A 12,266-nucleotide genomic window follows, 5' to 3' on the forward strand; every position below is an offset into this window, starting at 1 on the left:
TAGGTGTGAGCTTATCGAACGTCACTGTGGCGGTGGCAAAGATATCAAAACCTACATAAACATAGAGAGAAGAGTTCAAGACCCATGTAGAGGGAGAACGGGGTTAATGACATATATTTGATATATACGTTGTTCAGTTGGGACGTAGGCACTAAAGATGTATGTTTTTTCAAATTTTATTAAATTAAACTATTAATGTATGCTGCATCTCCTTTTATAGAAACATAATCCAAATAAAGTTATATCAGTATTCAACACAATCTATAGGCCAATTGAGAGATTTGATTTTAATTGTCTTTTTGTCTCCCTAGTGAATGGATATAATTTTCTGTTTTAACACTATAACGAAACAACACAAATCATCAACTACATTTAGAAGTTGTTGCTCATGGAGTTGCGTCTTGGGCCTTTCTGGGTGAATCTGCAATTTATTGAATACATGGAATGGCATTCGAAAACTTTGCCATAATCTGTGTAGGATCTATATGGGTTCTCTTGCCGCGATAATTACATTGATTGTACCTTGCCCTTCGGGGTACTAGTATCTTCCTCGCTGACTTTGTTTCTTTTTATTTTGGCTACCAGAGGTTGTAGTTTTAGGTTCCGGGCCCGAGCTTTCGCTGGCTTCAATATCTTCCTCTATGGAGCTAGGGGTCGGTGTTGGTGTTTACTCATTTCTGTTGGAACCACCTACATGAATCATATGATTCAGCAAGTCATCACTGGCGCTCATTGAAAATGTATACTAAATGCTAGATTTTAATCAATCACATAGTCATTAGCTGACTTGGAATGTAATCCGGACCAAACTCCACTCTTGAACGGCTTTCTCTTTGCAGAAAAGGGTGCGGATCAATCAGATCGTACCACTCGTTGCATAACCGAGCCCTATATCCAATCCTAGGGCTATCCTCATCCCAAGATTTAACACTAACGTCAGCATCATCGTCCCACTCCATCTGGAATGTAATTTGATCAATATCCTCATCTTGAGGTGTGGCATCATCCCTTCATGAGGAAGATGATGATGGAGGATCCGTTTATGACTTCTACATTACAGAGCCATCAAAAATATATTTGAATTCACGTACTCAATAAGTGATGCATGAACAATGTAAAATAACTATCCATGAAAAAATTTTACATTTAAATATTATGGAGATTTCATACAAATATCAAATTCTAAAGAAATTCTAATCACAATAAAAAATAACAAATATGAAAGTAAATATGCAGGCCCCGAACTTGTTATAAAAAGGAGTTCGCAATGTTCACATTATCACTCTCTCTATGTGTTTCTCAAGCATCTCCCTATGTATGTGTCTATATATTTGTATCGCACAAATTAGAGAGAGAAAGAATGGACACATTGCAAACTCCTTATAATCGAATTCGAGGACACTTGCTTTTTTCAAACAATTTCATAGAAATATGATGCACATTTCATACAAATAAGAAATTCACATAAAAATTAAACATTTAAATTACATTCATATTTAAGTTATAATTATTTTTACACTCTTCAGTTTGATTAGAACCCACATCTCCACATGATCTAGACATGAACAAGAATTAAGTCGCTGAAATTTTAAAAGGGAAAGGTATACCTAGGAACAAAATAAATGCAAAAACTTAACTTGCAGACATGATTTAGTAACAAAAATTTACTAGTATCATAAGCTATTGATAAAGCATCAACAAAATACAAAAGCAAAGAGAAAGCTACTGCATAGATTTCAAGATTTTTGGACCAACAGAACTATAGAAACATATTAAGCAAGCTTAAGCATAAATTAAAAGCTAATAGGGGTAAAACTGAAATTTCACAACCATGAACACTTTTACTCTATAGATCTGGATCTAACTAATCTAACAAAATTAGTTTGGCATTTTTCCTATTTTTCCTTGATTTACTACACATTTTACAAGATTTCAGCCAGTTCAACTAAAAGCATAAAACAATCGAACCCTGAGCTGACAGCTGGGCCCTGTAGGTCAGCTTGGCCAGCCAGCCTCGCCATGGCTAGGCCATGGCCGTCGCGGCGGTGCGGCTTGCCTACGGCCAGGGAAGCCCCACAGGGCTGGGACACACGGTGACAAGGCACGGGCCCGCGCAATGGTGGCCCAGATGGGTGCAAACGTGCAGTAGGGGCGGTGGCTGGCCGGCGATGGGACACGATCTTTCCTAGCGGCGTGGCATGGGAATGGTCCAGGGAAGGGGCCTAGGAGGAAGAGGAGCTGCGATGATGCTTACTAGGGGCTCAATTCTGGCGGAGGAAGGCCGAAAGGAGGGGCACGACATGCGGGGGAGGAGGTCCGGGCCGAGCAGTAACTCTGGCAGCCCAAGATGGCTGATTCTAGCCAGGGTAGGGCTCGGCCACGCTCAGGGAGGGGTGGCGCCGTAGATCTAGTGGGGGTGAGGTGGCACCATAGATCCAGTCGGCGGGAGGCGCGTGTCGGCAGGGAGGGTGAGGCGTCGGTGCGCGCGGAAGAGCGGAGGTGCCGACGGTGTGCGTGGAGGAGGTGGCATCTTAGTGATTTGACAAAAAATTAGCTAAACCCCGGCCACACAGGTGTATATATAGAAAGTCCTTTATATTGGTGGGTGATGCCCCCACCGCCCCTACGAATCAATTTTTGGGGCAGGTGAGGGCATCACCCGACCCTACAAATGTATTTTTTGAGGCGGGTGGGAGCGTTACCTGCCCCTACAAATGGATTTCTCAAGGCGGGTAGGACGTCACCCACCCCTACAAATGATCTTTGCTATTCCGAAATTTTGTTTCAAAGAAAACTTATAGCAAAACACATAAAGTGTGAAAATTTTACCATAAGACTATTATGATATGTAGAAATGAAAAAAATATCAAAGCTACATTTAAGTGTATTTAATGGTTAAGAGTATGGAAACCACAATGTATAGCTAACCTCATACATAGTTTGATTTTTTGAAATAAACAAATTTACGAAATAAATTTGAAAGTCATCACCCACCTCTACAAATAATTTTTCAGGGGCGGGTGATGCCCTACCACCCGCTCCTAAAAATATATTTGTAGGGGCGGGTGAGACCCCCTCCTGCCCCTACAAATAATTTTATTTTTAATTCTAAAAACTTATTTAATTAAAAAAAGTAGCAAAACACATCAAAAAATGTGAAATATGTACCATAGGCCTATTCAGACATGTATAACTTAAACAAATATGAAAACCATATTTGTATATAATGGTTAAGAGTGTTAAACCAAAATGTCTAGCTCACCCCCACCTTACTATATCATACAACTGAAAACTCACTTTGTGGTTTCCACAATCATAATCACTATATATACTAAAATATGCTTGTAATATTTTTTCTGGTTCTATAGATGACAATAGGATTGTGGTACAAATTTTGGGAATAAATTTGAAAATCATTCGCAGGGGCTGGTGGGCGCTGTTGATGCTTGCTACACCGGGCTGGTGGGCGCCGTTGACGCTTGCTACACCGTTTTCAAGCGTCAGTTTGATCAAAAAATTATAAGAGTTTGCATTTTTTACACACATCTTTATCCAAAATAAAGCCAAAACCCAGTTGCCTCTAGAAAATATGTAATGTTGGAAATTGAGCGAAAATGCAGGTCACAGGCACCTTATGATATAAGGTAAAATTCATCAACCTATCAGAGCATGACACCTGTCATCACATGGATAAAAAGACCCACCAAAGGTGGAAACCGACCTACTCAAAACCTAAGCCACGTGCCAAATGTATAAGGAACACGTGGCAGCCCCTTAGCCGAAGCTGAGGTTGGTTGGCCCCTAGGCTTGCTTGGCCAAACAGGCCGGTCGGCCCAAGGCGCCACTGCCTCAGATCTTCCATGTGGAGCTCCCCCGTTGGTCCCTTAAGTCAGTTCAAGGAGACCTAGTTGTTGTTTACGTCCGTGCACACCCATGGCTCCCTCCTATAAATATGAGAGGGGGTAAGAAATGGGACACACCTCAAGTTGCAGTGGAGTTTAGGCTGAAAGTAGTAGTCTTCGAGTCCCCGAGGTTGCTCAGGAGTTTCGGTATGAGTTCATCTCTAGCTCGCCCTTGTAATCCTCGGTTATTTGTAACAGACATATCTTATAGTTATTTATATTCGCATGACTTATATCCTGTGGTGTCAAACATATACCTCATGATTAGTTTACATTGTTGCTCTATGCTTTGCATGATTAGACAATTACTTTAGTACACCGGGTACCTGTTCCAGTATTCGAATGTTTGCTCTAGTATGATGTCTATCCATTCGAAGGGTGGGGCTCCGCACGAGATACTACAATATCTCTTATTAATGTAGACATGGTGTCTAGGTTAATCAAGTGTTGCTGGATGTCCCCCTTTTGTACAGTTTGTAGAGATAGCCTGCAGGTGGTGATCCTGTTTTGTGCCATCGTAATTCTCCACATTCGGTTAGGGGTAGAAGGTCCATATTATACCCTAACGGTTGTGCAACTTCATCTGTCGGTCATAAGCGGTCTCCCGATAGTACTAGGTTGCCTAAAGTTAGTATAATCAATTGTATGGTGTAAAGTATAATATAAACTATATAATTAACCTAAGTACATGAAACGCAAGCTGCTAACTTATTTCTTTCTCCTTGCCTTTATCTTATTTTGAGTTGAGTATGAACGTGTGTGTCACACTACTTCTATCCATTATTTATCTTACCCCTATTTATACAATTGAATATCCAATTAAGATTAGTTCATCAACATGGCTACACACATTAACCGGCGCCTTCCCTACGAAAATATAAATGGCACCCCGAAATACTCCTGGTTAAAATGCTACAACGGTATTCCGTGCGCTTGCTTATTTATCCATGGTCTACAAAATACCTGTATCTTGTTTGGAATCTGCGGGTGTTGCTGGCTAGGAGCTCTAACCTAGTGGTGGCACCGGTAGACGTCAACAAGCATTTCTGACGCCATTGTCGTAGATGGGCCTAACAACCTTGATCTACTGATGACATTAAGAAATATCAATAGGCGACCCACCCGCCCCTACAATTGTATTTTTAGGGGCAGGTTAAGCCCTCACCCGCCCCTACAATTACTTTTTTACTTTCTAAAATTCATTTAATTTTTAAAAATAGCAAAGCCAATTAAAAAGTGAAATTTGTATCATAAGCTTATTTTGACATGTGGAACTTAAAGAAAAATATCAAAACTTTGTTAACTATTTTTTCCTAAAAATTCATTTAAAATATAAAAAACAAAAAAAAATATCAGAAAAATATTAAATTAGTTCCCTAAGACTATTGTGACTTATAGAACAAAATACGAATACTCTCAAACTCTTGCAAATTTTGCATGAGCAACGTATCCTCTGTGTCTTCTTATTTCTTGCTTGGTTCTAAATAGCTTGAATGAATTTATTAAGTTCTGCACGGAAGTAGACGTCCTTCCTTCGTTCTTTGTACATATATATCCTATCCATCTCTGGATATCAATAAATATTTTAAATAAACTATAACAATCTCATCCGTAATTTGGTAAATAAATGATCAATAAATATATACTTTTATATAAGAGTAGATATTGAAAAATGACAATTTAACATGTACTAGCTAAAAAAACAAAACACAAATTATTATTGTACTAGTAAGCTTAGGGAAAAAAAACTATCATGCATGTGTGTAAACATAGAAAAAAATAAATCAAATCGTTTTCTCTCACTTCCATGGATCTAGAAAATTGTTTACTTAGGAATGTGGCTTAACATAAAGGTTGGGCCCAAATGATTACATAACCTTCTCCTCCTACTAAATTAACATAACTTCAACTAAAAGTTTGAGGCCATAAATATGTACTTTTATGCATGCAAGATATTTGAAAAAAATCAATTTAATATGTAGTAGATAAAATAATCAACACCCAACCTATTTTTGCACCACTAAATCTTGGAAACAATCTATCATGTGTTTGTGTAAATATAAAAAAATTCTTCCTCTCTACATGGATCTGGAAAATTATTTACTTGGGAGTGAGGTTTAAAATTATATATTGATTCCAAATGATTACATAATCTTGTTCTCCTTCTTAAATAACATAATTTCATCCAATAGTCATTTGAGACAAATGGAGCCCAAATGTCCATAAAGATATACTTCTATATATGCATAGATATTGGAAAAGTCAATTTAACATATACTAACTAAAAAAATAAAACCCAACCTATAATTGTACCATTAAATCTTAGGAAAAAATATATCATGTGTTTGTGAAAAAATAGAAATAAAATAAATTCTTCCATTCTATCCTCCATGGATATAGAAAATTATTTACCTGGGAATGAGGCTTAAACATATAGGTTGAGTCTGAGTGATACATAATCTTGTTCTTCTACTAAAATAACATAATTTTATTCAAAAGCTCGAGGCAACTGAGTCCAAAATAGCCAAAAAGATATACTTCTATATACGTAGAAATTTGAAAAAGTCAATTTAAGTTGTACTAACTAAAAAAATCAAAACCCTTATTGTACCACTAAATCCTAGGAAAAAAACTACCATGCATTTGTGTGAATATAGAAAAGAAATTCTTCATCTCTCTCCTCCATGGGCACGCGGGGAAAATGGGAAGGGAGAGGCAAAACGCTGGATGGGGCGTCGCCGGACTGGAGGGGAAGAGGGAGAGGGGTTGCGCCACTGGGATTCAGGGGTGGAGGCACCGAAGCCGCATGCTGCCGCCGCTCGGGCTGCGTTGCTGCGCCCCCGCCGCGTCGCTCCACCCGCGCAGGGAAGGTGGTCACGGGTGTGGGGTGAAGAGCAGGGGAGGCCACAACGGAGGATAGGGAGGGAGACCGGCGTCAGGAGAGGAGGGAACGAAGGGAGGTTGGGGCGGGGAGCAAGGGAGGGGAGGGGAGGTGTCGGTGCAGAATAGGGGAAAAGAGATAAGGTTGAGAGGGAGAGGAATGAAAGAGATAAGAGGAGCAGGGATCTGGGGAGGGAGTGGGTGCCATTCCAAAGATTGAAAGGTTTGCTTAAGGAGATTTTTTTTATAACCTTGCAGATTAGATCGAGCTTCTCCACGGGGAAAGGAGTTTGTGTGCGAGTTCAAGATGATGGAAAGCTTTACTAGAGTTGCGGTTTTACGGAAGGTAAAGAGTTTTTGAGATTCATGGAAACGCGCGAATGCGCTATGGGATTAGAAAGAGTCCAGGGATTTATCTACCAACGAAAGATTTTCAGCTGGCATTCTAGACGTCTAGTTAAAACAGCTGGGACCAACGGAAGCTGTATACGTGGCTAATCCTGCGTTCGATTTTGGTCCCATCGTAGAATCAAATTTCATCTTTTAGACATTGGGTTGAAGCTATTCTTTTATTTTTTTCATATTCAAACTCGTTCGCACTCCCTCCATTCTAAATTATAGGTAGTTTGACTTTTTAACACTAAGTTTGATCACTGGTTTTATTCAAATAATTTGTGCAAAGATAAACCAATTTAAATTGTTCTTCAAAAAATTAGATTGATAAAACAATCACAATAAAAAATTGATATTTTGGATAAATTTTTAAATAAAATGAGTGGTTAAATTTAAGGTTGAAAAATCAAACTACTTATGGAACAACATGTTTCAAAAAAGTGGGTGCCGTTTCAGATCAGGCTGCGCGGTACGTCCATATCGTAGGGAGAGTTCGAGATGTTTCGTGCTCACGCCTGCTAAAAAGTTTTTCCGGTCAAGATGCACGAGAGCTCGCCAACCGTTGCGGTGGAGCTTTGCCGGTCTCACGGTTGTAGGCCGCACCCGAAGCTCACCGTGTCGACACGTCTCCTCCTTGGACGCCTCTCTCTGTCTTTTTCTCTATGTATCCCTGGACCCTGGTGCAGAGATAGAAGAGTAGAAGTCCTCTCTCCCTGTACACTGCAGTGCGGGCAGCGAGGCCCAAGTGCCCAACTAGAGCCCAGGAAATCAAGAAACCTCGCGCAAGCCATGGCGGGAGTTGCGTCCCTCAACGCCCTCACCCTCCGCGCGTCCGCTGCCCCGTCCACGCCGCGCGGCGGCAGCGGCGCCGCCCTCGCGCTCCCGACCCCGCCGCGCTTGCGGTCGCTGCGCGCCGTGCGGCGGCGCGTCCGGGCGCGTGCGGCGGCGGCGGCGAGTGGGGATCCCGAGGACGAGTGGGGGCCGGAGCCTGAGGGCGCGTCCGCGGCCACGGCGGCGGCGGCAGTGGCCGAGGCGCCCGCGCCGGAGGCGAGCGAGGTGGCGGAGCTCAAGGCGCGGCTCAAGGAGGCGCTGCGCGGCACGGAGCGGGGCCTGCGCGCGTCCAGCGAGACGCGGGCGGAGGTGGTCGAGCTCATCGCGCAGCTCGAGGCGCGCAACCCCACGCCGGCGCCCACGGAGGCGCTCACCCTCCTCAACGGCAAGTGGATCCTCGCGTAAGAACCCCCCCACATCTCATCACAATCTCCTTTTCTCTCTCCCCTCAACTGCTATTGCTTTCTTTTGGCGGCGGTTTCTCGCTGGCGAAATTCTTGTTCATATATATTCTCTTGAGTTTGGTGCATCTGGTTGATGGAGCAGTGGAAAACTTGCAGAATTTGGTGTGAAGTGGTTCATAGAGACATAGAAAAGGCCCCAAAAATGTTACTTGAGCAATAAATTTGGGGGCTGTTCCGTGTCGCATACTTGCATGTGCGAAGGGTCCCAGCAAGTCGTAGAACAAAAAAAGTGGGCCGGCACATCGCCTAAAGTACACGTGTAAACAAAATGGACCATATTTTTCAGACCAAGCATCAATATAAAAAAAGATTACACCATGATGTTTCTTATAATAAGATCATCAAAACAAGACCTCAATTAAATATATTTGGATGGGTTTTTAGTTGAAAATTTTAATTTTGGGGTTAGAACAATTTAATTTCAAAGCTAGAGCAATTTGATTGTGAAGTTAAACAATTGTTCCTAAAAGTGTTAAAAAAATATCATGTAAACGTAATCAAGAATGGTCTAATTTTGAAGATTTTGTGGTACGAAATACAAGGCTTAAATCGGAATTTTATTTGGATTATTAATTAGTAATTATAGATTCTTGTTTTGTTATTCTGTTGGCACACAAATCCATGATGCGTTATCATCCTGCTGCCATACATGACGCACGACTTGGATTAATCCCAATAAATTTCACTTTTGTGGTTAACTAGATCAATCCGGTGGGCACGATCTCTTTGCTGTCATTGCTATTACCCCCAATCCCTTACTTGCCACTGTGAGTGACATAGATGAGTCCCAAGGATGGTAAAATTTTGCAATGGCAAGTAAGGTCATTACCTATGTTTTTGCGATCACTGAACACACATGCCTATGCACCCGTCATGTCCATGGATTCTGTTTTATTGTGCGGTTGCACGAACCTGTGCTATCCGTCACTTATGATACTTTTTCAGGATACTAGGGCTTGATTATTGAATGGCAACCAATTCAAATGGGTTGATTGGGACAAGTGCTGCGTATAAGAGAGCAGAAGGAACTATTTAAATGGATGTATACAGCCACCAAACCCTAATGATTCTTCAATGACATGGCATGATAACGTGGCATTCCACAAAGGATGAGGGACGAAACTGAGCCCAAAAGAAAAGTTTAAGGACGGAAATGATGATTTTGGTAGTTTTTTTTGCGGGTAAAGAGAGCATTTTATTAATTAGGGAGGAGACAAATTGCAATCAGCGCTGATGAGATTGGTGACACGCAGGTGCCCATCCCAACCAGACTGCTGAATGGGCATTACGCCTAGCTAACGCAGCTAACTCATTTGCCACCTTGTTGCTTTCTATCTTACCTTCACCACCTTCCAATCCACTAGAAGCTGGCCTAGCTCTTTGCATTCTGCAATAATAAAGCCTATTTCTGATCTGTCAGTATGTGTGTCCGAGATGATTTTGATAATTGAAGGATCAAATTGAGCATTGGTGAAAGTTTGAGGACCCAAATGCCTAGTCTGCCATAACTGAACTATTGTCAACATCATTACTAAACATAGTTCTGACTTCTGAAACTAACTGCTATCTCTCTCTGAACTAGACTGCAGTGGCCATAAGAAATTTATGTGTCTGATGAACCACATGATTTCAGGTACACATCATTTTCTCAACTTTTCCCTCTGCTGGGGTCCGGAAGGCTGCCTGAGCTTGTAAAGGTGGAGGAGATATCACAGACTATTGATTCAGAGAACTTCACAGTGCAAAACTGCATCAAGTTTTCAGGACCATTGGCTACAACCTCAGTTTCCACTAATGCTAAATTTGAAATTACAAGCCCCAAGCGTGTGCAGGTGAAGTTGTCTTATCCTCATCCAAGTCACCATTCTTCATCTATAATTTAATCCATTTTATCAGATTTCTTGATCCAGATGCGGCACTCATGCACAGAGCCTTGAGTGAGTTTAGCTAGATGTTTCTAATAAATTCACATGGTTCTCAATGTTTTCAGATTAAATTTGAAGAAGGTGTTATCGGAACCCCACAATTGACCGACTCCATTGTGCTGCCACAGAAGTTTGAGCTCTTTGGACAGAACATCGACCTGAGCCCATTGAAAGGCATATTTTCTTCCATCGAAAATGCAGCATCCTCGGTTGCCAAGACCATCTCTGGTCAGCCACCACTTAAGGTACCGATTCAGACCAACAATGCTGAGTCCTGGTTGCTCACAACCTACCTTGACGAAGAGCTCAGGATATCTAGAGGCGACGGTAGCAGCATCTTTGTGCTATTGAAGGAGGGAAGCACCCTTCTGAACTAGGTTCGATGTTGAAAGGCGAACCGTTGGCAGTGTTATATTGACTACTGACTACAGTTTCTTTCTCTTGATACCATGTGTTTATAGTAGAATATTAGTGTGATGTGTGTGGTTATGTGAAAATGATTGCTACCTTATGGGTAAATGTCTGCAATCGGTGCTCTTTAGTTTCAATAACCTGAAATGTAGATGCATACTTGCGGTTGTGCTGTTGCTTCAAACTCTCGGTCTCAGTATCGGACTCAGATTCAGTACCGTCACTTCTTGAAGGATGTTGTGACCTCTCATATTGAAATCCACGGTGAATCAAGCATCCAAGGGCTTGAATACTCTGCAAGCATAAATCTTATCCATCCAATGTTTTCACTAGGGTAGACAGGGATCTGAGGTTTTCACCGGGTCGCCTCCCACGTGTCACTACATCATAATACTATTTTTTTTTAAAAACGGGCACGAGATTATGTCTATTTCATTGATAAAGAAGGAGAGTATAACTAGCCAGCCAGAAAAGTAAAACAAAAGGGTTTAATCTCACAGTAAAAGAGATTCTAAATCCTTTGCTCCTGCTGAAGCCCAAGCTGTTGCCTTGTTCTTGATTTTGGCCAGAAGCCCTGTAGCTGACGTCTCCTACTTCCTAGAAACTCTTGCATTTCGCTCTCGTCAGATTTGCCAAATTACTAGTAGGGATAGCGACCGAATCACTTTTCGGGGCACATGTTCACTGAATATGATGTTGTCCACCAATGCAACGTAATTTCGCTTGGTCTCCACTGTTGAGGGCTTAGGGTGGACTGTGCTGTCCAAGATGCGATGAGACTTCACACTCTTCTCGTGTAGCGGCACTCCACTAGGAGGTGAAGTGCCGTCTTAGAGGCATTTCTACATAGAGGGCAGAAGGGGCTGTACGCTCATCCTCAAAGATGCCGTATGTCTGAAGTCCACACTCGGTTTTGAGTCACCAGATATGCAAAAAATTTGCATTTAGGCGGCACCCATGCTTTCCGGATCGTCTGAGCTTTAGGTGCTTTTACACAACCAAGAAATTGCGCTTTATAGGCCAAAGCCGCTATGTATTCTTCGGATGGTGTGAACTTCCACCTAATGTGGTCTTCTTGGTTGTGGAGGAGTTGGGTGTCATGGAGCATCTCCCAGAGTGTAAAGTACCCTTGGACGTGTCGGAGCATAAGTCCCTTTGCTCTTCTCACGCCTCATATCCAAGTGTGTCGTTGCAGTGCAGCAGCCACTGTTCTATTTTTTGGCCGGCAGATCTTGAAGAGGTTTGGCGCTATATCCTTCGGCCTGCGACCCTGGAGCCACCCCAAGTGCCAGAAGCTCATCCTTTACCATTGCCGATTGAAACTGTTGTGCAAGCCGCGAAGAGGAGGTGGTAAGTGTCGTCCCACGACATTATTGTGCCTATCCAGACCTTTTCCGGTGAAGCCCATTCATGCCAAAGCCACCATAATCTCAGAGCTCTCGCGAACCATTCCAAGTTCA

General features: G+C 42.1%; 1 protein-coding gene across 1 annotated transcript; it reads left to right on the forward strand.

Annotated features, from left to right (window-relative positions):
* Positions 1 to 7,884: 7,884 nt before the first annotated feature.
* LOC120685785 (probable plastid-lipid-associated protein 2, chloroplastic) lies at positions 7,885 to 11,014 on the forward strand. Its single transcript, XM_039967875.1, has 3 exons — positions 7,885 to 8,407; positions 10,104 to 10,302; positions 10,461 to 11,014. Exons 1-3 carry the CDS (start codon positions 7,965 to 7,967, stop codon positions 10,770 to 10,772), a joined length of 954 nt encoding a protein of 317 aa, XP_039823809.1. The 5' UTR covers positions 7,885 to 7,964; the 3' UTR covers positions 10,773 to 11,014.
* Positions 11,015 to 12,266: the final 1,252 nt, after the last annotated feature.

Source organism: Panicum virgatum, chromosome 8N (genome assembly GCF_016808335.1).
Source record: "Panicum virgatum strain AP13 chromosome 8N, P.virgatum_v5, whole genome shotgun sequence".
NCBI lineage: Eukaryota > Viridiplantae > Streptophyta > Magnoliopsida > Poales > Poaceae > Panicum > Panicum virgatum.

Bases quoted from the DNA above. Each gene is read 5' to 3' on its own strand.
- LOC120685785 (XM_039967875.1), top strand. From the start codon at position 7,965: ATGGCGGGAGTTGCGTCCCTCAACGCCCTCACCCTCCGCGCGTCCGCT. The intron at 8,408-10,103 runs GTAAGAACCCCC...ACATGATTTCAG, and splicing joins AACGGCAAGTGGATCCTCGC to GTACACATCATTTTCTCAAC. The intron at 10,303-10,460 runs GTGAAGTTGTCT...CAATGTTTTCAG, and splicing joins CAAGCCCCAAGCGTGTGCAG to ATTAAATTTGAAGAAGGTGT.